This window comes from Diceros bicornis, chromosome 9 (assembly GCF_020826845.1).
Source record: "Diceros bicornis minor isolate mBicDic1 chromosome 9, mDicBic1.mat.cur, whole genome shotgun sequence".
NCBI lineage: Eukaryota > Metazoa > Chordata > Mammalia > Perissodactyla > Rhinocerotidae > Diceros > Diceros bicornis.
Window position 1 is genome coordinate 25,945,132 of NC_080748.1, and position 26,900 is coordinate 25,972,031.

The following is a 26,900-nucleotide window of genomic DNA, read 5'->3' on the forward strand; positions in this document are numbered from 1 at the left end:
TTAGCTATAGTTTAGAACTTAAATTATAAGGATGGGTTTTTATGAAGGCCACTTCTTATTTTTCAGTGGCACTACCAAAAAGCTATTTATTCATCCTTCTAAGCTTTGTGTTTGATACCTTAATGGGAACTTTTACCAAAAAAGCAGTGTTTGACAAGTTATTTTATCTCTGTTGATATATGATGGAATATATGTATTATAAAATCTCTAATGAGCGGTGAAAATTTTATATAGAATATTTTTATTTTTGTCTTAGTATATCTTCATGTAGTAAACTACGATAGAAAAATATTGAATAAGAATGCAAAGGAAAGCCACTTAATTTTTCTTTTTGCTTCTCTTGTTTTAAGAATATGAAAGAATCTTCACTTTACTGAAGCATGTGCAAGGCAGTTTACAAACAAGACTAATATTTTTACAAAATGTCATTAAAGAAGCATCAAGGTAAATAATCTATTTCACATTATGAAATGATAATAAAATGAGTCCCCAGTTTATATAGTCAGTATTTTAACAGTATTTATTTTGTACTTCTGTTGTTATGCATGTATATGACACACACGTGTATATAAGTACTTCTCTTTTTTTTTAGTTTATTGAAAGAAGTTCACTTAAAAAATAGCCGTACACAAATTCTTCAGAAATTATGGACCTTTTCTCCCTACAAATTACTAGATGCTTGCATAATTCTCATTTATCCTGCTCTGTGGCTTTTTGGTGTCTTTATATTTTATAGCCTTTAATTTTTCTCCCTTGTATATTTGGACTACAGTTAATATTGATCAGTGATTAGAAATAACCTTGAAAGGCAATATTTGAATGCAGTTCGTTTGTACATGGGAAAACATGTAATTAAGGGGACCAGAGTTGGACAAATGGGCCTTATTCTGATTGCTTCAGTAGCCCAGGATTATGTACTTTAGTATAAGAAATGTGGATCAAGATTATAAATGGTAACTACGAAGTGCGATGAACTGGAAAAGCATAGTTGTATGAGTTTAGTGAGTACGGAAAGCATTATTTTATTTTTTCTTTAAGGCCTTTAGAATTTTAATATTGTAAGAAAACTTAGGGTTTAATATACCCACCCTTTAATTAGTCTCCCAGTTTCTTCCATGCTACACATAAAAGTGTTTTTAGATAACGCAGTTAATTCTTTTTTTTTTTTTTTAAGTGACTAGTGCATTGGCCACTTTGAAGGTTCAAGATAAGGCCGTACTTTTCATATTATTTATTTTGAGTATTTATGCTCTTTATGTAACATTCTGTCAGCTCAAACTTCTTTATGGATTTAGCTATATTCCTGGTGCCTGCACTCTACTTCTGCCACCTTTTAGAGAGTTGTGTACTACTATGGTGGCTATTCATATTAGTTTACAGGCAGAGAGGAAGTAGGTATAGATTGGGCAGTGTTTTGGATATTGTAAAAAGCATCAGGAGTATGAATACTTATGTAGACGAATGCAATTTTAGTCTGCTATATTTATTACTGAAAAATTTTCAAAAATTGCCCCTTGAACTGTTTGCTATATCCTGTATTACAGATGTCTAATTATCCTTGATTTGCTAGCTTTCAAATTGTGATAGTAGAACACCATGGTTTCATGCTACTGCTCAACTTTCATTTCTTCTTCCATTTTGTGGGGGATTATATTCATACTTTGTTCACATTCCTTTCAACATTCAGCTTTCAAGGAGCATAAGGAGAAGCTGTTGGAGTCATTGTTTTGGGATCCCAAATTTTGCTGGAATATTTGTAACTCTTGTGTGTATATAGGGGTTTTTTTTCTTTTTCTGTTTGATTGTGGGAGGAATAACCTCTTTCCCATTGTACCTATGCCTGGATTGTTTGTTTTAGGAACAAACTGTAATAGTGTACTGATAAAATAATTTGCTAATCTCCCAACAGATTTTATATATCATAAAGTTGTTCATTTTTCATTTTCATTTCTCTTTGAAAAATCTTCCCAACGCAGTTTCTCTCTTTTTAAAAGAACATTATACTGATCTATAACTATCTGTTAAAAGGAAATTGAGAGTGCTATTACTTATTTTTTTATACAGGTTTAAAAAACGAATGCTAATAGAACAACTGGAGAACTTCTTGGATGAAATTCATCGAAGAGCCAATCAGATCAACCATATTAATAGCAATTAAAAGAAAACAGAATGTGGCCACTTATTTCACTATCTTCTCCAAATACAAAGTAAATACAAGACTGTTGTGATCTTGCATTCATTTTTTGACATGCATTGTTGGCTATTTGAAATACTAAGAGCAAGTCTACAGATCCTTTTTCCATCATTTTACAGTGACCTTTTCTTCATTTTGGTTTATTTTTGTAATGTGAAAAGTATCACTCTAAAAAACATTTTTATTTAGCAAACTAAAAATATTCCTCCAAATCTTCTGCTTGTTATTGACTCTTGCGTGTCAATTTCCCTCAGGTTCTATTTTCTTAAACCAACCTTTAAAATTGTCACCTCTGTTAAGGTTGAACTTTGCCAAAAAAATAAAAAAGAAGAAGTTACTTTGTAATTTTTGGGGAAAAAAGCACATACATTAAAACTAGGTAATGTTTTGTATATACAGTTATTTTGGATATATTATTGTAAGTTGTACAAATGTATTTTGAAGAATATTTAAGAAAAGCACTTTTGTTATTCCATCAATAAATGCTCTATTTTACTCTTGTGTGGTTTAGGAAATAATCACATTTAAAGTAATCATTTGAAACCATCTTAAGATAATGGAATTTTAAAGGCCTTGCTTTTTAGCATTGGAAAAATACACCACTTGAAGTTCGTATTTGTTAAACCTAACTGTAATTACATGTTACATAATCTGCATTGTCTTTTTACTCTATGTTCTTAGTTTTTATTGGCCACACCAACATACTCCTATTTCTGCCTAGATAATGCAAACAGCGATACTGGTGGCAGATAGGCAGACTCTTTAAAAGCTGTTTAAAAAGCAGACACCTTTGGACGTTATTGGTTTCTTTACTTCCCTTCAACCCCTTTGTCTTTCTCACTAGGATTGTGGATGGCGCTAAGTTGAAGCTTAGTTAGGGAGTGGTAAGTTTGGAGTACACCGCATAACTCTGAAATGTCTAGCCTTTAGCAGCTTAATGCCATGCTTACAAAAGGCCCACAACAGATTGGGGGTTCAAAGGGGATCTCTTTGTTCTGCTCTGCTAGTCTCACCCTTAAACTCTCCGTTTTATTTAGAAACTAAATGGAAAGGAAACACATTTAAGATGGCTTTGCTCATTTCGCATTCTCTCTGAGTTACCCAGAATAAGGAAAAACCCACGTTACTCATGGTCCACCCTCAGTCCAAAATGGCCTTGCATGTCCTTATTGAGGATGTGACCCTATGACCTGACTCACTCACCATTCATAGATCACTCCTGTGCCTTGTAGTGCTTTTGGGGTAACCAATAGAAAAGAAGGTTAAAATACATTTAGATTAAGAGAGGGCAAAATAAATTTATAAAATTATAGTAAAATTGAAGTATTTTTAGGTTCATAATATTTGAAAATCACATACCCTTTTTACACTTTAGCAGAACATTTTTTAAATTTCAAGGGTATAGCAAAATGAAATTGTAAGTTTTTATGAAGAAAAGCATAGATGAAAGTGGAGAACATGCTTTTGAGATCTGTTAATTTAGTCTAGGGGATTTGACACTCTCCCAATACTGAAGACAAACCCTGTCAAGAAAAAGAAGCATTAATGTAATGTTATCTAGTATTTTCATATGCAATTCTTTAAACCTTTTTTACCTCTACAAAATACCTTTAAGTAAAGCAGGATACCATTTAATAGATGGAATTGTTTAGGTAATTACCTGCAGTCACATTGCTAAATTCAACAAGAGCTACACAAAATCGAGAATATATTGTCTGGTCTTAAATTATATATATTTAGATTCTGAGATTAATAGAAGGGATTACAAGTCATCTAGATAAAAGTTCATACTTAATAAGAATATTTAGGAAAAGGATTCAGCCTATTCCAATATTTAGCAGCTTTCCTTATCAGCAAGTTCTTATTTCCGTTCCACAGTTTGCTCGTGAGGTAGTAGTCCTTTAGACCCTTGAACTTGAATACATTTTCTGGGATGAACCCTAGAGGGAGTTGGGAAGAAGCACTTTGTTCAGGCTCCTCTTTTTGTCCTTAATCTCTCTGCCACTGTACTCTACACCCTCATCCCCAAACCTGGTTATTAGGTTTGAAACCTATCGAAACTCAAGCTTAATATCCCATCGCTTGCAGGTTTTTATGTAGAAGTCTTCTTGTAAGTAAAGGGGAGGGGGGTATATATGAGGGAAGTATCATGTTTTCAGGCCCTTCAGATTACTGGATGACTTTAGGCTGGACAAATGATATTCTCCAACAGGTTAATCTTGAGGTTAAGATCGATTGTCTTCCTGTTCCCGTATGTGTCCCATTTGTCACTTGAGTCATTATTTGCCCTTGTCAGTAAGATTTATCAATTTGGTATACAGAAGGCTGAGACTGACTTCTTCTGTCTCTTCAATACCCCTGTCACCAGAAGAGTAGCCCCTTTGCCTTGTGTGGTACAGGCAGGTACCTCCCAGAAAGAGAGGTCAGTGAATTCACAAGGACTATATTTAGACATGCGGTGGGTTATGGAACTGGCTTTGGATTAGCCTTATATTTTCACTCTGTTTTCTAAGGCAGTTCTGAAAACTCATATCATTGAAATAGTGGTGTGTCCTTTACTAGTTCAGAGATTTCATGTTTTATGCAGTTGAATTCCCAAAGAGAAATCATTCTCGTTTAACTGTCAGCAACCTTGATTGGCTATCAGCTTTTGGCAATGACCTTTCTGTTCAAGTTTAGTCCTGTCTGTCTGTTTCTTGAAGGAGTAGAAACCTGTCATTTTTTTCATCTTTCATTTTTAGACATGTATCCTTTCTAAGAGAGGGTTTTCTCTTGCCTGTTCTGAGTGATAAGTGACATTTTCATCTAATAAATATGGAGCTGGGATGACCATGGTGAAATACTAGGAGGATATATTCTGTTGATGGACTTTTTCTTCCCAAATAATCCCAAAATCAATTATTTCCTAGTGAATGATTATCTTCATCCTTTTTGTCACAAAAGTGTTCCTTTGATTTCTAGCGCAAGTGTCAGCAGTATGCAAATGATTCTCAGATAAAATGATGTTGACAGTATTTTCTTAACAATTTGTGTAAAACCTATGCGTAATTTTCATTATTCTGACTTTTGACTTTCTCTCCATAAATAAAAATAATGCCTGATGTTTAGTTAAAGTAGATCCACTTTTGCTTGATTTTGTTAGTCTTGTTCCATCCTATTTCTTTTTAACACATTGTTTAGACTTGCCAACAACTCTTTACTGAGAATCTCTTTTCCTTCCTAGGCTGATAATTGTTGGGGGTGGGGGACATTAAGAGAAATAATTTGAATACTTTGTTCAATATTGTTGACGCTTAAAGGACTTCTGCTTGTCCTTCTGATATGCTAAGGCTTTGCCTGTACAATACCATCGTTGGATTAAGATGAGGTTGTATAGCGGGGCTTAAAAGTACTAGGGCAAATATTATTTTTGTGTAATTTCAGCTTGAGAAAAGCTTGAGAAACATCAACAGAAAAGCTGTAGAAATCCAGGTGCATTCACTAGAATACTAGGGTTGCTGAGAAAGGACTACTTGGATACTCTAGTGGCCTGAAGGAACCATCTTCTATCCTACAATGATGAGAAAGCTAAGCAACAGCTGGGAAAAAAGTCAAGATTTATCATTTTACTTTCATGATTTTTCTAAGTCTCCCCAGATGTAGAAACCTAAATTTGAAAAAAGAAATCTACATCAACTATAAATGAGCTGAGAGAAAGAGAAGGCAAAAAACCCACAGAGAATATTAGTTTCCTTTGTAGTTATGAAATATTCCCCCTTTTCAGGATTCCTGACACAGCAACTGGGAAGCTTCTGAAGCACCATAGAAACTAGCTAGAAGGAATGCTTGCTTTAGGCTCCAGTGGACAAATGAGTCCTTGTTGCTAGAGAGACACTGATAAATATTTAATTTATATGAATTCTATCAAAAAATACCGTAATACCTGTGTTGGATTCTCTCAGGAAAAAGATGAATGGGCGATCTCCTTTAAAAATAGGAATCCGAGACCTTTTCAGTAACAGCAGAGCTGCAGGAGTGAGAAAGAATAGAAGAATCCCGTTGCATTTTCTATTCATTTGATGAAAGTCACTATTAAAATTGGATACGAAGTCAGTCACATCTGTTCATTTTTGAAGAAATAAAAGCAGCCTAACGATATTTCATTGTTTAGTGTTATGAGGGGGTGCAAATGGGAAAATTAAAAAGATACTACTTAGCCAACCCTGTGTCCTATTTTCAAAATATTCCATGAAATAAACTCCTTACTGAAGCTAATTTTCAGAATGACTCTCTTCCTTGTTTATGGGGATGATGGTACAAATCCTTTTCAAAATGGATACCTCTTTTCTCCCATCATTTTTCAAAAACTTGGCTCTCTGTTAAGATTTATTTTTGAAAAATGATGTATGCTACATCTGGACTTGAGGGTTTTTAGTGGGAAGGTTTAGAAGTAGGGATGTTGAACTGGATAAATCTAACAAAGGTAGATGTGGGGAGGCAGTGTGACCAAGTATCGCTGACTTCCCCTTGTGAACGTACCTGTGGCTGCAGATGTCCTGGTGCCTTCCTCTGAAACCTCAATCTTGGCTGTGTGGATCGCTTCAGAAACATAAAAGCCATCTTGGCCTAACCCCAGGAAATAAAAATGTGAATTGCTTATTTGCATTTTTGATGCATTTAGTTTAAGGATTTGAGTACATTTTTAAAGAATGTACTTAGTTTCAGTCTCATGCTGCTTACTGTGTAGCTAGGGAGAGATTTGTTTGGAAAATTCTTAAGGTTCCATATTTCATGCAACTTTTAAAACCTTAAATTTGGTAAATTATCTAATAAATAGTTCCTACCAAATTAATATTCGGAGCTGTGCCCACTTTTTCAATAGTTAATTTTCAAAGATAATTTCCAGTTAATATTTAAATCTTCAGCCAATATTTCTAAAACTTCAGTGGTCATAAGAATTGCCAGAGTATGTGTTAAAATCTAGATTCTGGAGCCCAGGAACCTGCTTTCTCAGCAAGCTTATGAGATGATTTCCCTTGAATGCCTTCTTGAGCTGCATTTTAAGAGCTACTTTTAAAGGACAAAGTCAGAGGTTTGTACTCTGGGCTTTAAAAGGCATAATTGAATATCAAAAATGTGTCCAAGGCTGCATGACTGCATTCTGTGGTATATCAGTTATGCAATTGACTTGCTCCATGGACTAGAATCTGCAAAGAAAATGAGAGGTTAGAACTATAATTGTTCTGTGCTAACAGTTTCAAAGAGGAATATGAGTGATAAATTAGAGGAATTGACAGATCTTTGTAATTTAACCATTAATCATTTTTAAACAACTCTCCACAATGAAATGGTACTTGATAATACAATAAAGAGTGAAAGTAAGAGTCTTTAGAACTAGAGAATCTTTAGAAATCATTCAGTCCAACCCTTTCATTTTAGAGTGAGCTGGTAAGTCATCTGAGGCCACACATTTGATAAGAAGAGAGTTAGGAATATGCAGGTTTTCTGACAGTGCAGTGCCAATTTCCACCCCACTCCTCCACACAAACACTAGCACCTTTTAGAAAGTGTATTTTAGTCAACTCGAGCATGCTACTGGAAAGGGATCCGTGGCATGTCTTAATCATTTTGATGTACATCTTGTATTTTGAGGGAGCTTCTTTGTTTCATCTTAGACTAATATTTAAATTGTTTTGCATTTTTCATGCACATTCAGGGAGATGGCAAATGAATGTCGTGAGAGAAGAAAACCAGCCCACAGTATAGAATATGTAGCATTTCATCCATCTTGCAAATACATATACACAGAAACTTGTGAGTTGGCTGTATTCACTGTAAGGAAGAGTTATTTTCCAGCATCAGTGAAGGGGACCAGACAAGGGCCAAAGGAAGGGAAAAATCAATGGAAACTTTCACCTGGTGTCACTTGTCCTAAAACCAGTGAAGAATCTGATTTATTTTAGCAGTTGGTCCTTTTCTGCAGGATCTTGTAGAAAAGAAACAAAATTCTCTAATAATTATCCCCGCTCACTAGCTGATTGAGTACAGTGCCAAAATTAGAAAGAATTTTGTGGATAAGGAAAGGTTCTTTGATGGTCTTGAGAAGGTTTTGCTAATCTATGACTACTGTCTAGTGTGGTATCTGAACATTTTATATAAATGTTGATGAAATGAGCAGAAGTTTGCTACGAAACCCTTTATCAGCTAAAATATAGTAAATGTGTTTGTGTTAGAGTCTAGGCATCTTGGCACAATGTGAGAAATGGGACCAATTGGTATGAATGAGTCTTTGATTAGATGGGCTTGGCTATTTCAGTTTCTTGAAACTGCAACTGAAGAGTTTCATTTAAATAATTTTTCTCCATCAGACTGCGGGAGTTGTCCAATAATTGACATTTACTCGTTTGCACAGCCATGAGCCAAGACCCATGGCCTGTCATGTCCCAGCATTCACATCCCTTAAATTTTATCTCTGGTAAGAGTTAACATTTCAGAAGACCAACATTTGTGATCAAAATAAGAATTCAGGAGTCATCTGTGAGTTTGTGTTTTTCTTCTTGCTTGATCTTGCATTACAGATCCCCATTTACTTGCTTTTTTAAAGAAGCTATTGAAATGTTATGCAACTAATGAAATCAACCTAGAAGAGGTCAAGCACAAAGGGATTGTCCTGGCTTTGGGCTCATCCTCTCCTGCAGTCTTGGTAGTTGCTTAGTGCCATTGAGGATCATACAACCTGTTTTCCCAAAATTTGTTCCTAAGATTGTTTATAGGTGCTATTCGGCATAAAGGGTTCCATGATTAATTAAAATGGGAAATGCAGATTGAATAGTTTTGTGCTTTTGTTTTTAGTAGTGGACTTCTTAGAGCTGCTATTTTGCTAATGTTCGTAGTGAATCTCTACAGGAGGACTATAACATGTAGTTTTTAACCAGGGAACTATCCGCACCATCTGTCTCCAAATTTACCAGACTAGCATTCTGGGGAACATACTTTGGGAAACTGTAGCCCCCCATAAGCCCATTTGCTTTTATATTGCATTTTAATATCCAAAGCAAAGGGGTAAGATTCTTCTTACCCTCCCTCCTGGCATACTCTCCACTCTTTTTCCATAACATCTTCCTCAAGTGTTTACATATCAACCTTCCTTTTTAGATTGTTAGCTCCTAGAAGGCAAAAGCTGTCTTATTCATTTTAAATATTTTTTACTTTGTTTAACTAGCTTAATAATGCTCGGTACATATATGTGTTCATTCAATGTTGGATTAATGAATAATAGACACTCCTCACACTTTACATCTGTTTCTTTTCCCCATTAAAACAGCTGCTTTAATGTTCTTTAATTTGATTTGCCTTGTAAGGAAATGTTGGTTGGTGTCTGTAGAATCATAGGAGCACAGCACAGAATGGGTCTTTGGCAAGTCTCATCCAAATGATAGTTTCAGTGCTCCCTTCCCCTTTGTTAGTGGAGACCATTATTTTTTATGTGTGGTTCGTCATACTCTCAAAAGGATTAAGAGTTACGTGACATGGTGTAACACAAGATTTGCAAAATGTGAATCAATGTCCCTCCATTTGATCCGCAGCTTCTCATAAGGCAGGATAAACACATCATTTGCTGTGTCTTTTGTCTTTCTGATTATTATTACTTACTATTGGCTTTTAAAAACTCATTGCCAGAATTTGCTTCTAGTTTATCTTTCTCATCTTATCACTTAAAAGATAGAAAGTGTGTCACATAGCACCCAGCCCAGGATATAGAGAGTGCTAAAAAGAATCTGAAATGGCCTCTGAAACTAGGCTGTGGTTGGTTGCTTTCTCCATTCTTCTCTAGTCCACTCCTCACACCTTTCTTTTCCTGCCCTCCTAGATTTATTGAGATATAGTTGACATATAACCTTGTATTAGTTTAAGGTATACAATGTGATGATATATCTATACAGCCATGCGTCACTTAATGGCAGGGCTACATTCTGAGAAATGCATCGTTAGGCGATTTCATCATTGTGCAAACATTGTAAAGTGTACTTACACAAACCTGGATGGTATAGCCTACTATGCACCTAGGCTGTATGGTACTAACCTTATGGGACCACAGTCATATATGCAGTTCGTCGTTGACTGAAACATTGTTATGCGGCTCATGACTGTATATTGCAAAATGATTACCACAATAAGATTAGTTAACACACCCATCACTTCACATAGTTATAAATTTTTTGTGTATTGAGAACTTTTAAGATTTACTCCCTTAGTGACTTTCAAATATACAATACTATTAACTACAGTCACTGTGCTGCACATTACATCCCCGGAACTTGTAACTGGAAGTTTGTAACCTTGGACCACCTTCACTCATTTCCTCCCGCCTCCCCTGCAACCCGACCCCTTGCAACCACCAATCTACTCTCTGTTTCTATGAGTTTGGTTTTTTTAGATTCCGCTTATAAATGAGATCACTATGTCTTTCTCTGTCTGACTTATTTCACTTAGCATAATACTCTCAAGGTTTTTCCGTGTTGTTGTAAATGGCAGGATTTCCTTCTTTTCTATGGCTGAATAATATTTCATTGTGGTATATATATATATATATACCACAATGAAATATTGTGGTTTTTTCCATGTCTTGGTTATTGTAAATAGTGCTGCAATGCACATGGGGATGCAGATATCTCTTTGAGATAGTGATTTCATTTCCTTTGGATATGTACCAGGAGTGGACTTGCTGGAAAATATGATAGTTCCATTTTAAATTTTTTGAGGAACCTCCATACTGTTTTCCATAGTGACCGTACCAATTTGCATTCCCACAGTGCACAAGGGTTCCCTTTTCTCCACATCCTCACTAGCATTTGTTATCGCCTGTCTTTTTGATAACAGCCATTCTAACAGGTGTGAGGTGATAGCTCATTGTGGTTTTGATTTGCATTTCCCTGATAATTAGAGATGTTGAGCACCTTTTCATGTACCTGTTGGCTATTTAAATATCTCCTTTGGAAAAATGTCTGTTCAGATCCTCTCCTCGTTTTTTAATTGGATTATTATTATTTTCTCTTGAATTGTATGAGTTCCTTATATATTTTGGATATTAACCACTTAACAGGTATGTGGTTTGCAAATATTTTCTCCCATTCCATAGGTTGTCTTTCATTTTCTTGGTTGTTTCTTTTGCTGTGAAGAAGATTTTAGTTTGATGTAGTTCCACTTGTTTATTTTTGCTTTTGTTGCTTGTGCTTTTGTTGTCAGATCCAAAAAGTCACGTCAAAACCAATGTCAAGGAGTTTTTTCCTTATGTTTTCTTCCAGGAGTTTTATGATTTCAGGTCTTATATTTAAGTCTTTAATCCATTTCAAGCTAGTTTTTGTGGATGGTGTAAGATAGGGGTCCAGTTTCATTCTTTTGCATGTGAATATCCATTTTGCCCAACACCATTTATTGAAGAGACCATCTTTTCCTCATTGAATATTCTTGGCTCTCTTGTCCAATATTAGTTGACTGTATATACATGGATTTATTTCTGGGGTCTCGATTCTGTTCCATTGGTCTACATGTCTGTTTTTATGCTGGTACCATATTGTTTTGTTTACTATAGCTTTGTAATATAGTTTTTTTTTTTTTTTTTAGCTTTATTAAGTACTGAAATGTCTTTTTTTGTGTGTGTGAGGAAGATCAGCCCTGAGCTAATATCCATGCTAATCCTCCTCTTTTTGCTGAGGAAGACTGGCTCTGAGCTAACATCTATTGCCAATCCTCCTCTTTTTTTTCCCCCCAAAGCCCCAGTAGGTAGTTGTATGTCATAGTTGCATATCCTTCTAGTTGCTGTATGTGGGACGCGGCCTCAGCATGGCTGGAGAAGCATTGTGTTGGTGCGCGCCCAGGATCCGAACCCGGGCTGCCAGTAGCAGAGTGCATGCACTTAACCGCTAAGCCACGGGGCCGGCCCATGTAATATAGTTTGAAATAAGGAAGTGTGATGCTTCTGGGTTTGTTCTTCTTTCTCAGGATTACTTTGGCTATTTGGGGTCTTTTGTGGTTCCATACAAATTTTAGGATTGTTTTTTCCATTTCTGTGAAAAATGCCATTGGAATCTTGCTAGGGATTGCATTGAATATATGGATGGCTTGGGTAGTATGGACATTTTAACAATATTTACTATTCTAATCCATGAACACAGGATATGTTTCCATTTATTTGTGACTTCTTCAATTTCTTTCATCAATGTCTTGTAGTTTTCAGTGTGCAGATCTTTCATCTCCTTGGTTAAATTTGTTCCTAAGTATTTTATTGTTTTTGATGCTATTTTAAATGGGATTGTTTTCTTTATTGTTTTTTCAGGTAGTTTGTTATAAATGTATAGAAACAGAACTGAGTTTTGCATGTTGATTTTGTATCCTGCAACTTTACTGAATTTGTTGATTAGTTCTAACTATGCACCCCTGTTATAATATTAGAAAATCTCATTTTAACTATATATTTACCATTACCAGTGACTTTTACACATTTATATGTTTTTACAATGTTAATTAGAATCCTTTTATTTCAGCTTGAAGAATGTCCTTTAGCATATCTTGTGAGGCAGGTCTAGTGGTGATGAACTCCTTCAGTTTGTTTAGGAAAGTCTTTATCTCTCCTTCATTTCTGAAGGACAGCTTTGCTTGTTGTAGTATTCTTGGTTGACGAGTTTTTTCTTTCAATATTTTGAATATATCCCCCCCGTCTCCAGGCCTGCAGGGTTTCTGTTGAGAAATCTGCTGATAATCTTATGGTGGCTCCCTTGAATGTGACAAGTCACTTTTCTCTTGCTGCTTTCAAAATTCTCTCTTTGTGTTTGACTTTTTGTAATTTAATTATAATGTGTATCAGTGTCTGACTATTTGGAGTCCTTTGGGCCTCATGAGTCTGGATGCCCATTTCTCTCCCCAATTTGGGGAAGTTTTCAGCTGTTATTGCTTTAAATAGACTTTCTGTCTCATTCTCTTTCTCTTCTCCTTCTGGAATTCCCATAGTGTATATATTGTTTCTCTTGATGAATGTTACCAACTGCCATAGGCTTTCTTCACTTTTTTTTCAGTCTTTTTTCTTTTTGCTCCTCTGACTGGATAATTTCAAGTGACCTATCTTCTAGTTCACTGATTCTTTCCTCTTCTTGGTTGAGTCTGCTGTTGAGGCTCTCTGTTAAATTCTTCAGTGCAGTCACTGCACTAAGTTGGGCCTTGAAATGATATTGAGCAAGTTCTTCAGGCAGCAAAATATAATTTGATGCCATGAGGGAAGAGATGAGTAACTTTTAAATGGGGAAGGAGTAAAATGATTCTGGGCTTTAGTTGGCAAACATATCTGTAAAAGGCCAGATATTAAATATTTTAGCCATTGTGGGCCATATGGTATCAGTTGCAACTACTCGGTTCTGCTGTTGTAACAAGAAAGCAGCCATAGATGATTTGTAAATGAATGGGAGTGGCTGTTTTCAATAAAACTTTATTTATAAAAACAAGTGGTGGGCCATCGTTTGGAGACCCCCATGTTAGAGGAACAAAACTTTATGGGAGAAGATTATAAGCCTGGTATGTTTTATCAGTAGGAAACGTGAATGCAAGGTTCACACTTGGCACATGGTAATTGCTTGATAATTATTTAACAACCCAGATCCATGAGCCTATAGTTCTGCTGATTTGAACAAATATAACTAGACTTGAATTGCATTATAAAAAAAGATGTTAGGTGTCAAAAAGTTACTTTTTAAACTAGGTTGCTCGTTAGATCTTGTCAGAGGAGTTTATGGGCCTTGGAAGTCTTTACCAATAGGGGAGCTGTGTGAGTGGGTTAAGCTCAGTCCTGTTTGAGGACACTGGATTGATGGCATTTTAAGATATACTTCTAGGACATAAAGGGAGAGAGATTTAAGAGCTACAAAGCAGCAATCAGTAAGTCATAGTGATTAATTGAATGCAGTGGTGTGCAAGAAAAGGTTAAGAATGGCCTCAAAGTTTGGAACTAGGATGATCAAAAGAAGAATAATATCACCATCAACACAGAGATGCCATGGCTGAGCTCCAGTGTCACAAGAAGACACGGATTGGATTTTGTACATTATTAAAGATAGAGTGCACTCAAGTTCTTCATCCCTTCTGTTTACTTGCCCTGTGTTTCTTTCACTTTAGTCTTTCTCTTTTCCCTACAGTGTCAGATTATACCTGTGCCACTAGGGAAAATTTATAGTTGAGTCATTCAACCAAGTCAACAATATTTATTGGGTACCCAGGCATTGTTGGGGGCACTGCATCCAAACTTGCCTATTACTTTGCTTATCTCTTTGCATGTTTAGGCGTGCAGAGTTGGTGAATTTTAAATTCTCTAGAATAGATCCTTCCTCCTGTGTTTTATTTGATAACTAACCCTCCCAATTAGTCTGTCTGGTCACATCTAAAGCCCAAGCCAAGACTTCTGTTGTGAACCAAACTCCCATTTTTTTCTGTGATTGCCTAAGAAAGAAGAATCTGAGCAGAGCTTTAGAAAACTTCTCTGTGCTATGAGGTTCTAGCATTCAAAATAGAGATTCTCAAGTTCATAGGCAAGGAAAATGTCAAGGTCAATGAAAATGCCTGCTACAGTGACATACAGATAATTTACTACTATCCAGAGCAAAGCCAAACCTGAGCCTTAGGAGTTGGCAATAGTTTAGCCAATGGTCTCCTGAGAGGATTCTGGGAAATAAGGTTCTGGCATTCCACTCTCTTTTAATATTTGATGTAAGTTCCCTGTCAGATCATAGGCAAACACAGCTCTTATTGATTGGTAGTAGTCTACTATGGGCAGAGAAATTTAACATGGACTCTGGGAAGGAGAACATTTTAGGGCAAAGTTACAGGTGCATGGGTAATTTGAAGAAAGTAAGTTAGATGGATGAGAGAAAGTTTCAAGATTAGCTCATTAGAAGAGGCAGAGGAGGTACTGGGAGTGGGCAGGGAGAGGAGGTAGAAGCAAAGGGTGACTGTGAGGCTTGCATGACAGCAGGAGGTCAGAAAAAAGTGCCCTGTTGTTGCCCCAATGTCTCTGGTGTGCTCCTAATCACGAAAAGCAGACAGAGGGTGAGTTGTATTGTGTTCTATGGCCATTGACCTCACTCTAAATGTGGTCTCTGAAAATGGTGCTTAGAGATCTCAAGAAATACCCCTCCTCTACAAAGTCCAAAGCAAAGCACTTTCTTTATTCTTTTAAATAATGTTAACTCTGGCTGTTTACCACTGAAGGCTCTGTAGAAACAATGAGAATTCCTTAACCAAAGTGTGATAAAACTCCCCCAGACACAATGCCAAAAAGCTTGGAAGAAGAACTGTTGTTACCTGAAATTCCTTTCAAGTTAGCTTTGAGTGGATCAAAAAGATCAGTGACTCCCCAAGAATTTAAAATGCTTTTTAAGTTGAAATGATTTTGGATCCTAAATCTAAAAGACAAAAACAAACCATCAACTTTCATTTAAAATTGTCACTCGATATACTTTCACACATACCACATGCCGTCCAAACTCCCTCACTTGGAAGTCAGGGGTCTCCAGGCTGATTTCCAGCTTTATCTTCCATTGCGCCTTCCCATAAACCCTACCCACCGACTCATTTGACCACGCGGGGCTCTCTCCCACCTCTGTACCTTTGCTCCTGCTGTTCTTTCCAGGTCTCCCCCATCTCCCTTGATTGCCTTTGAATTATTATCCTTTCCTCTAAGCCCAATTCAATTTTTATCTCCTCCTCTTATCTCCAGCTGTTTTGTGACCTTTGGTTCTTAAAGCCCCATTAACACTTTGTTCTACTCTTTTGATGTATAGAACATTCTTCTTCCTATTACTGTTATTTATGAGATTGAAACTACTTGAGAAGAGAGGCTATCCTGGTCAATTTTTTATTGCTTAATAATAATGAATATTTACTGAATGCTTACCATAAGGCACTCTGATAAGTATTTTATGTGGATTATTTCATTTCATGTTCACATAACTGTTATTATTAATCTCATGTTTTACAGATGAGAAAACTGAGGCTTAAAGAGTTTAAGAAACTTGCCCAAGATGACATAATGAGTGCGTGGTGGAGCTCAACTCAAATCGAGGCTGAGTGCAGAGCCTTCGCTCTTGTTGTCTACACTATGCTACCTCCCATCTCGTGTGGCATCTCACACATAGTAGGTGCAGAAAAGAAGCTGTTGACTAACTAACAATTAATAGACAGTCTCATTTGATAAGACTTATTTTCATGACTGCTGTGTGCAGTGTGTGCCTTTGACGCCCAGCAGGGGAAAAACGCAGGTGAAAACTTTGGTTTTCCTAGTAAGTCCAGAGGGCAGGAAGAATCAGCACACCAACTTTGTAATATTTCCCCAAGGGCAAGGTATTTAAATTTTACTGTGGAAGCATCCTTTAAAAGGACTACTGACATTATTTTTCTTTGAAAATAAAAAAGTTCAAAGTGGAATTAAGATGGTCTTTTTCTATAAACCATGCAAAACTTGTAGGAGAGTAAAAATACTGGACAAAACCATTTAATATCAAAGGTCGCTGTTGCTGTACAAGACAATGTGACCAATATTTTAACCAAAAGTATCTGATTTTCTCCTAAATGTATGTTGTAGATCTTCAGAATAGTTTCCAAAAAAGGTATGTGCTTTCTCCAAGTATTCTGACATTTCTCAAAAAATTTTGGACTACCTCTTCTGAAATGATCTTAAATACCTAAAACACATATTATGAAAACTCTTTTTTTTTGTTTTGTTTTTTGTTTTTTGTGAGGAAGATCAGCCCTAAGCTAACATCCATGCCAATCCTCCTCTTTTTGCTGAGGAAGACTGGCCCTGGGCTAACATCTGTGCCCATCTTCCTCCACTTTATATGGGGGGCCGCCACAGCATGGCCTGACAAGTGGTGCATCGGTGTGTGCCCGGGATCCAAACCTGGGCTGCCAGCAGCAGAGCGCACGCTCTTAACTGCTATGCCATGGGGCCAGCCCCTGAAAACTCTTAATGCTGAAACATAGTGGTGAAGAGTGTGAACTTGGGAATCCAGTGCCGGGGTTTGAATCCTGGCCCAGCCTCTTCCTAGCTGAGGGATGTGGGGCAAGTTACTTTACCTCTCTTTGCCTCAGTTTCTTCATTTGTAAAATGAGCATAATAGTAGTGCTTGGTTCTTAGTGTTGTGAAGATTAAGTAAAATAATCCTTGTAAATTGCTCAAAACAATGCCCAGCATAGCTCATGCACTTTATTGTTACCATTGTGGTTTTATTGTTTCTCAATGATATTGAGAAAGAGCTAAGGGATGTTTGAAGCCAAGTATGGTGATTATGGTGAGGGATAAAATAGGGTAGTATCATTTTTAGTAAATTAAAAACAGTAGTAAAAGTGGGGTGTGACTATAAAAGATGAGAGTGATTTTTTTGGTATGGCAACGAAGGCCAGACCAGAAGAAATGCTACTAAAATATCTTGAGTAAAAAAAGCACCCTTTACCAAAACCAGACAAAGATATTAAAAAAGGAAAACTACAGATCAATATCTCTTATGAATATAGATGCAAAAAATCCTCACAAAATACTAGAAAATTGAATCCAGCAACAAATAAATCCCACCATGACCAAGCAAGATTTATCCCAGGAATGCAAGGTGGGTGCAACACGTGAAAATCAATCAATGTAAAACACCATACAAATAGAATAAAGGACAAAGGCCACATGATCATCTCAATAGATGCAGAAAGAGCGTTTGACAAAATTTGATACCCTTTCATAAAAACAAAACAAAACCACTCAACAAATTTAGGATAGAAAGGATCTTCTTCAACCTGAAAAAAGGCAACTACAAAAACCCACAGCTAGCATGATGCTGTGCAAGACTGAATGCTCTCCCCCTAAGATCAGGAACAAGACAAGGATGTCCACCACTTTTATTTAACATTGTACTGAAGGATGTGCAGGGCAATTATGCAGGAGAAAGAAATAAAATGCATCCAGATTAGAAAAGAAGAAGTAAGTCTCTCTCTATTCATAGATGATTTGGTTTTTTTTTTGTGAGGAAGATGAGCCCTGAGCTAACATCCATGCTAATCCTCCTCTTTTTGCTGAGAAAGACCAGCTCTGAGCTAACATCTATTGCCAATCCTCCTCCTTTTTTTCCCCAAAGTCCCAGTAGATAGTTGTATGTCATAGTTGCACATCCTTCTAGTTGCTGTACGTGGGACGTGGCCTCAGCATGGCCGAAGAAGCAGTGTGCCGGTGCGCCCCCGGGATCCGAACCCGGGCCACCAGTAGCAGAGCGCACGCACTTAACCGCTAAGCCATGGGGCCAGCCCTGATTTGGTTTTGTAAATAGAAAATGCTAAGGAATCTAGACACACACACACAAACTCTTAGAGCTAATAAATGAGTTCATGGAGGTGGCTAGATACAAGATCAAGATACAAAAATCATCTGTGTTTCTTTATACTAGCAATGAACAATATGAAAATAAAATCCCATCTACAATAGTATCAGAAGGAATAAAATATTTAGAAATACTTAGAAATAAATTTAACAAAAGAAATGTAAAACTTGTACACTGAAAACTACAAAACATCATTGAAAGAAACTAAAGAAAACCTAAACAAAATGAAAGATATCTCGTGTTTGTGGATTGGAACACTTAATATTGTTAGAAAGAAACATTCCCCAAATTAATCTACAGATTCAGCACGATCCTTATCAAAATCCCAGCTGCCTTTTTGGCAAAAACTGAGAAGCTGATCCTAAAATTCACATGGAAATGCATGGGACCCAGAATACCCAAAACAATCTTGAAAAAGAACAAAGTTGAAAGACTCACACTTCCTGATTTCTAAACAAACTAAAAAGTACAGTAATCAAAACTGTGTCATACTGGCAAAAGTATAGACATTTATGCCTATAGAATGGAAGTGAAAGTCCAGAAATAAACCCATACGTTTATGGTCAATTGATTTAGACAAGGGTGCCAAGAAAATTCAATGGGAGAAAGAATAGTCTCTTCAATAAATGGTGCTGAAACAACTGAATAGCCACATGCAAAGAATGAAGTTGAACCTCTACCTCACACCATATACCAAAACTAATTCAAAATGGATCAAAGACCTAAATATAAGAGCTAAAACTATAAAACTCTTAGAAGAAACGTAGATGTAGATCTTTGTGACCTTGGTTAAGCAATGGTTTCTTAGATATGACCTCAAATAAAAAAAAAATGTACAAGAAACAAAAGAAAAAAAGATTAATTGAATTTCATCAAAATTAAAAATGTTTATGCTTCAAAGGACACTGTTAAGAAAATGAAAAGACAACCCACAAAATGGGAGAAAATATTGACAAATCATATGCCTGATAAATGACTAGTATCCAGAATATATAAAGAACTATTACAACTCAACAATAAAAAGACAACTAATTTAAAAATGGACAAAGAATTCAAGTAGATATTTCTCCAAAAAAAGATAGATAAATGGCCAAGAAGCACATGCAAAGATGCTTGACATCATTAGTCTTTAGGGAAATGTAAATGAAAGTCACAATGAGATACCGCTTTGCACTGCCTATAATGGCTATAATCAAAAGGATGGGGGCTTTCTCCTACAGTTGTTGTTACACATAGATGTGAGGTCAGACAGGCTGCAGCCATCTTGCCTCCCGCCAGGGAAGGAAGTCAAAGCAGAGAAGAGGACATTGCTGGGGGGGCAGAGAAGGTGAATGCATTCTAACTAATATAACTAAGAATAACTACATAGTTCCTGAATGCGAACTTTGCAACATCCCTACTTTTTAATCCATATTTTGGGAAGGCAGTCTTTATCCTCTCCCTACCTCCCTTCCTCCATGAAGAGGGGCTTTTTTAAAAAACTGTGGTAAAATGTACACAACATAAAATTTACCATTTTAACCACGTTAAGTGTATAATTCAGTGGCATTAAGTACATTCACATTGTTGTCCAACCATCAGCATTATCCACTCCAGAACTTTTTCATCATCCCAAACTGAAACTCTGTACCCATTGAACATGAGGAGGAACTTAAAAAAAAAAAAAAAAAAGACAATAGCAAGTGTTGATGAGGATATGGAAAAATTGGAACTCTCATACATTTCTAGTGGGAATGTGAAATGGTGCAGCCACTTGGAAAACTGTCTGGTAGTTCCTCAAAATATAAAATATAGAGTTAACACATGACCCAATAATTCTATTCCTAGGTATATAGCCAAGATAATTGAAAATATATATCCACACAAAAATGTGCATGTAAATGTTTGTGGTAGCCAAAAAGTGGAAACAAGCCAAAAAGTGTTTTGGCACCTAAATGTAGTAAATGCACCTAACGGAATATTATTCAGCCATAGGAAGTAATGACATGTGCTATGACAAGGATGAACCTTGAAAATATTATGCTAAGTGAAAGAAGTCAGACACAAAAGGCCATATGTTGTATGATTTAATTTATATGAAATGTCCATAATAGACAAATCCATAGAGAGAGAATAAGTGGTTGTCTAGGGCTGGGAGGGGGAATGCCAGTGACTGCTGATGGGTATGGAGTTTCTTTTTGAGATGATGAAAATGTTCTGGAATTAGATAGGATGATGTTTGTACAACTTTGCTAATATAATAAAAACCTCTGAATTGTACACTTTAAAAGAATGGATTTATGGTATGTGTATTATATCTCAATTTCAAAAAAAAGGAAAGAAAATACCCTTAGAAAAGCATAAATCACACACGATGATGATCAGCAGCTCCTTGAAGGAACGGCAAAACTCATTTTGGATATATGAGACCTGGTGGACTTTAAAAATATATCTATCACTTCTGATATTAGAAAAAAATGCTCATGCTTAGCTTCCTACTATGTTGACCTAAAAACTGTTTTATTCATTAAACAAGTATATATTTGACATTATTAGTCTTTCTTGTAGGGCATTACATCATTACAGATATAAATGACCCCTGTTACCACTCATTGTTGATTTTCTTGATTATTCTTTTGGGATGCTAATGTCCGTAATGAAGACTAATAGTCCTTATACATTTTATTTTATTTCTTTGTAAATAAATAAAAGTTTACTTTGGAAGCTAGATGTCATAATTCATCCAGAATTTACTTGCTTGGTGATGTTTTGCCACACAATTTTTGCATTGCTACCCATGGTATGCAAAGTTTTTGCTCTTGCTAAATGAAAAATGCAAGCTGACTACAGAACAGGTCATACTAAATGGTGAATGAATGATTTGAGGAACTAGAGGTAAATTCTTACCCAAAAGCTGACTTGTGTCTACTATGGTCCAAAGTTTTGTACCCAAATCTAGACCTAAAATAGTTTTTACTTCTTTCTCTATTTATTCCCTAAAGGGTTTAAAGCTAGTTTTTCATTTTTGTTTTTTTGCTTGGTTAGTATGGCTTGTGAAATAACCCTATTTCCCTAAACCCTTCTCTCCTTGGAGAGCAGGTTTAATAGTCTTAGGGGGATAAAAAAAAATTTATCAGGATGAGGTCAAGTGTTAACTAATACCTAGCTTACTATCATCTCTGCCTTCCCGTCCCTTCCCTGTTCTCCAATGTTTTTCAGGATCATTCCTCAGGGGGTTGTGAGTGCTAAAGGCAGAAGCAGAGACCATGGAGGGTTCTCAGTGGAGCAGGCACCTCCCTGGGGCCTCTGCCTCACATCGGCTGCTCCAGGAGGAGGCCAGCATCTGTCTCCTAAACCCAAAAAAGACTGTGGCAAATTCCTGCACCAGGTTGCATTTTCTCTCTACTTTTAACATTGAAAGCTCCTCTTCCTTCTCTGAGCTTCTTTCAAATGTAACAGAAAGATTAGAGTTACTTCTCCTTTTTGCTAGAAAGATCTGTTGAAATATCCAGTCTTGGTGCTTTGATTTGGGGTCCAACTATTTGGTTTGGAGAGATAGGCTTTATCTTAGAGTTAAGTTCGCTTTCTGCCCTTGCTACGCCAGATCCCGCTTTAGACCTTGGCCCTTAACTCCCTGGGGCTCTCTTTGTGTGTTTTTATTACAGTGCCTGAACTTATTTTTAACTCCTTGACAGGAGCATTGCCAAGGCCTCTGGCTCAGCACTGCTGAGAGCCTGGTGGGTGGAGAAGGCCACGGTGGCCAGAAGGGAAGAGAAGGAAGAAGCAGCATGCTGAAAATGAGCGCTTGGACAACATTCCTAGCTCAGTGTTGGTCTACAAATTAATTATAAATTTACTCTGATTTCAAATGTACCAAAAAAGCTTAGCATTTAAGGAAGTTCAATGAGGAATCTTTTTGTAATGTAATGAGTTTTGCAAATAGGTTTTCCTTTGGAAAAACAAAATCTAGCATCATCATTTAACTTTTTGGCAATTTGTATTTGTACCTATTGGGTTTTTTTAAAGAAGGGCTTACCTCTGTTTAGAAATAATGAGACCTTTCAGCACAGAGACTTAAAGTCTTCAATTCTTATGCCTTAATTCTGTTCAGAATTATATCTGTATTTGCTCAATTATATTAGCTATCTTGCCTCTTTGGTTCTTGAAAAATGACAGTTGTATGCTCTGAGGATGTAATAAGACTCAGGGAACATTCCTCCAAAGGAACTGACTGCTCTTCTTTCCCTGCCCAGAGAACTGGCCGTGGCGTGATGCTGGAGTGGAGGTCTGGGGGCTCCGGTCTGGCCCAGTGAAGACAGGATGTCTCCTCTTGAGATAGACCCCAGGAAATTAGCTCCTTTCAGTCTGTGTCATGAGCTAGTCAGCAGTGACTGTGAAATGGACCTGAACTCTAGGCTAACTCCGCCTTGGCCTAACCTCTAGGGGTGCCTTAGACAAGTCAGCCCGGTGGTCACGAACAGACCCACATCAGACTGCCTGGGTTCTAATCCAGGCCCGGTCGGCTGGGTTAGGCTGCAGGGCACCCCACAAGGAGGACACAGCTACTCACCTGGGCAGGAACACATCCATCCTGGCTCTCCTCAGGCTGGAGGTCCAGAGGTGGATGATGCTGGCTGTGAGGTGTGGCTCAATGCGGGCCAGTGGGGTACCTTTGTCACGAGGCAGCACCAGGAGCAGACTCGCTGCACTTCCCAGGAAGGGCAGCTCCAGCACCCCGACCTGATGGCCCGCAGGGTCCTGGAACTGGCCTGGGGGTTCAGTGGTTGGAGGATTAGTTCTGTCCCAGGAGCCAGGGGAACCAAACAGTGCCAGGCCCTGGGATGGGCCTGCTCACAGAACTGGAAACGATGCACTTTGTTAACAAGGTGTCCACCTCACCCTCAGGAAGCAGTTTGAGGCCAAGACTGTTGGGTGCTCTGGTCATCTTTTCTGATCCTAAGACCTAGAATCTCTAAGATACCCTCACAGGGCTCAGGGCCTGTTGTGGCTGGGCACAGTGGGTACGATGGCACGTGGGAGAACCATACACCCTGTCTTAAAGGGCCAGTCACTCCAATCCTGGCTTACTGTGGTCATGTGGGGACCCAGGCTTTTTGTGCTAGATCTTCCTATCTTTCCACGAAAGCTCTAAACCCAGATGTCATATGAAATTTCCCAATTTTTAAAACACTGCATAGTCCTGACAAAACATGAGTCCAGGCTGGATTTGATCTGGGGACTGATGATTTGTAACCTGTGACCTAAACAACCAGGTCTCAGGATGGGCAGCTGGGAGCTTGTGGGCAGTGGCAATGGCTGGCCAAGGACAAGTCTAGCCCATTGGGCAGAGCATGATTTCAGAAGCAGCAGACACAGATGGCCAGAGACAGGGAGCCCCAGCGAGGCTTGCTGGTGAATGCAGAGGCAGTGGCGCCACCCAGTGATCGGGAAGGAGGGTAAGGAATATGGAGCAATCCAGGGGTGCCGGGGAGACCTGGCAGCCCCAGCCTCAGGCGGAGCTCCAGGCGGATCCCTTCCCGGGGAGGACGGTGAGGCCTGGGCCCTAGTGTTGTGGGGCAGCAGAGCTGGCTGGCCACTAAGGCAAAATCTTAGGCTCAATGGGGAAAGACAGGTGCCTGCTTCATACTCCTTACTTTATCTGTTCAATAAATAGTTGTTCAGCGTCCATTATGTGCCAGCCCTGTGCACTGCATGCTGGGTGTCAAGGGAAGAACAAGAGTGTCGTGGAGCCTGCCTGCGATAGCGCAGCTGACAGTCAGGTCAACCAGCACGGGTCACGGAGGCAACAGGAAAGTGTTAGGAACAAGAACTGTAATGCATCTTAAAGGGATGTTTACTTATCCAGTAGACGTTCTTCTGTTCTCGTCTTGCTTGACCTCAATTAATAATTATTGGTTGAATAAACAAATGAATAAATTCACTGAGCACTCACTATATGTCCTGCATGGAATCAGAGCAGGATGACTAGCAAGTTTTCCAAATGCCAAAGTTCCTAAAACACTGATTTCAGTCTCACTGGCTTTTCCCTGAAGAGGAACATAGTTAGTCCCACAGCTGGAGGGGGCTGAGCCTGCAAATGAGAGTTGCCAGGTGTGACCGGAGAGAAGGTGTATATGGGCAGGCTGGCAGGGTCCCTTCCTCCCTTGCCATGCTGGCGTCCCACTGAAGCATCCACATCACACACCGGTCTGCTGAGATGGGGCTGCCAGGCATTGTGCACCCCCACTCTGACCGGGGTGAGTGACCATTAGGCAGGGTGGGCAGGAAGAATGACGGTATTTTAGGACCAGTGGCACTTTCAGTGTGGGCATGCTCTCGAGAGCCTTTTAGACTGGACGCTCAATCTTCCATCTGTTCTCAGCATCAAGCAGTGAAGCGAGTCTTCATTTTATGGTGGTGCCTGCCAAGGGAGGGGTTTGGCCCAAACATTTTTGGTTTTACAAGGACTCCTCCATCTACTAAGTGCAGAGGGAAATGTGAAGCATGAAACTGGGTTTCTCTTCCCCATCTGCCTTCTTACTGTCTTCTCTGAGTCTCCTGGCTCACTGGTCTTGCCTTACTCCACACCCAGCAGACAGCAGAGGGGACCACAGAGAAACTCAGCCCGATCCTTTAAGAGCAGAGACCTGGCCTCCTCTCCCGCCCACACTCCTCTCACCCTCGTGTTCCTCTCATTAGACAGCCCGGCCATGGGGAAGGAGCTCACCGTAGTTGACCTCGGCCATTTGGTACATCATGGGGACCTGGAGGACGAGGCCCTGGGCACAGGTGAAAGGCAGGAGCTGAGTGTCCATGGAGGAGAATCTCTGTCGCCAAGTGCTTTGGAAGGACATGGTGCTCACAAGCGCCAGCTGAGCAAGTGCTGTGTCGCTGCGCTCCCATGTCAAGCCACCTGGGCCCTCACCTGCAAGGGGGAGAGCGACCGTGTTGCTGACACCCGTGCACGCTCTGGGGGGTGCTGAGGCATCCCTGAAGTGGGGTTTGTAGCCTGCTTGTTAGTGTCTATTAGTTGTGGAATTGTAGTGTTTATAACTAGCTGTTGCTGAAGACCATGCTTTTGTTCTTTTCTGAACAGGTTGGGATGCTCCGGCTGGTTCTGGCTGGGGCCGTTGTCCAGGAGGCATTAGGGAGCACTGCTCAGGCAGAACCCTGGGAAGGCCTAGGTGCTGTGATAGGAGATGCTGCACAATGTCGCCGCCTCACCCCATCGCCCCAACAGCAGAGCCTCATTCCTGGCAGAGCCTCTGCTTAGACAACTCTCAGGGCGTGGTCATTATGATCCCACCGGTTACCAGAGAGAGGAGCAGGCTGATCGCCCCTCAAGGGGCAGTTTTTGCCCCAGCCCTTTATTTATTTGATAAACACATGCTTTGTGCTAGGCTCTGTTTAAATGCTTTAACAAACCCTCACTGACTCCTCCCAACAGTTCTTTTGTTGTCCTCAGTTCTACAGATGGGGGCACGAAGGTTCAGAGAGGTTGTCCAAGGTCACGCACTTGTGAGTGGCAAAGCCACTATCCGCCCAGTTGCCCAAGACAGAAACCTTGGATTTGGACCCACGCAGCCTGGCCCTGGACTCCAGGCTCTTCACGGCCGCACCAATTGCCTCTCTTTCTTAGAGGACAATCCACCCTGGGGATTGAGAGCAGCTAACTGTCGCCTTGGGCCCCTGGCAGCACAACGAGCTGAGATGAGGAATTAAACATTTTTAAATAAATTGAAAAGATATTGTGAAAGAGAGAAAGAGGAGGGAAGCTTCTCATCAATAGAAATCTTCGTGTTTGCATTTTAACTCTGCCCTCCTCATCCATGCATATATTGTTCTCAGTTCAGTCTTAAAGTGCACATCACCTTCTAGTCTGCGTTTTAAACAACAGTGGGTTTTGAGTGTTCACCCTATTTCTGGTAACCTCTGTAATTATCAAAGGTGCTGGAACTAGACTACCTGGGTTAGAATCCTGGCTCTGTGGGACCTGGATGGGAGACCCAACACTCTGTGCCTCAGTTTCTCCATTTGTAAAATGGGGGCCATAATAGCACTTCCCTCCTAGGATGACTGTGAGGGTGAACTGAGATAATAAACATGGAGGACTTAGAAGAGTGCTAAATAAATAAACTGAGCACTCAGTAAGTGTTAGTAATTTTCATCATCTTTAATAATAATTATAGCTGCATGATATGCAGGTGCTATAATTCACTGAATCATCCCTACTTGCTGGACAGTTAGGTTGTTTGTAAGTCTTTTTCTTTGATAACACTGGGCTGAGCATCTTATCACATATAACTTTTTCTTCTCTTGAATTATTTCCTTAAGCTAAATTCCCA

General features: G+C 38.9%; 2 protein-coding genes across 2 annotated transcripts in view; one reads left to right on the forward strand and one right to left on the reverse strand.

Annotated features, from left to right (window-relative positions):
* The window catches only part of INTS6 (integrator complex subunit 6), an 89,530-nt gene extending 84,214 nt beyond the window's left edge, over nucleotides 1-5,316 (forward strand). Inside the window, exons 17-18 of the mRNA XM_058548107.1 lie at nucleotides 351-444; nucleotides 2,065-5,316. Coding sequence (XP_058404090.1) covers nucleotides 351-444; nucleotides 2,065-2,158 — 188 coding nt within the window. The 3' untranslated portion in view covers nucleotides 2,159-5,316. The remainder of the gene's footprint in view (nucleotides 1-350; nucleotides 445-2,064) is intronic.
* The window catches only part of SERPINE3 (serpin family E member 3), a 29,451-nt gene continuing 6,128 nt past the window's right edge, over nucleotides 3,578-26,900 (reverse strand). The window contains exons 3-8 of the mRNA XM_058547721.1: nucleotides 25,283-25,480; nucleotides 23,126-23,324; nucleotides 15,518-15,618; nucleotides 6,713-6,799; nucleotides 6,117-6,200; nucleotides 3,578-3,717 (exon numbers count right to left, since the gene is read on the reverse strand). Of these exons, the coding sequence (XP_058403704.1) occupies nucleotides 3,674-3,717; nucleotides 6,117-6,200; nucleotides 6,713-6,799; nucleotides 15,518-15,618; nucleotides 23,126-23,324; nucleotides 25,283-25,480 (713 nt within the window). The 3' untranslated portion in view covers nucleotides 3,578-3,673. The remainder of the gene's footprint in view (nucleotides 3,718-6,116; nucleotides 6,201-6,712; nucleotides 6,800-15,517; nucleotides 15,619-23,125; nucleotides 23,325-25,282; nucleotides 25,481-26,900) is intronic.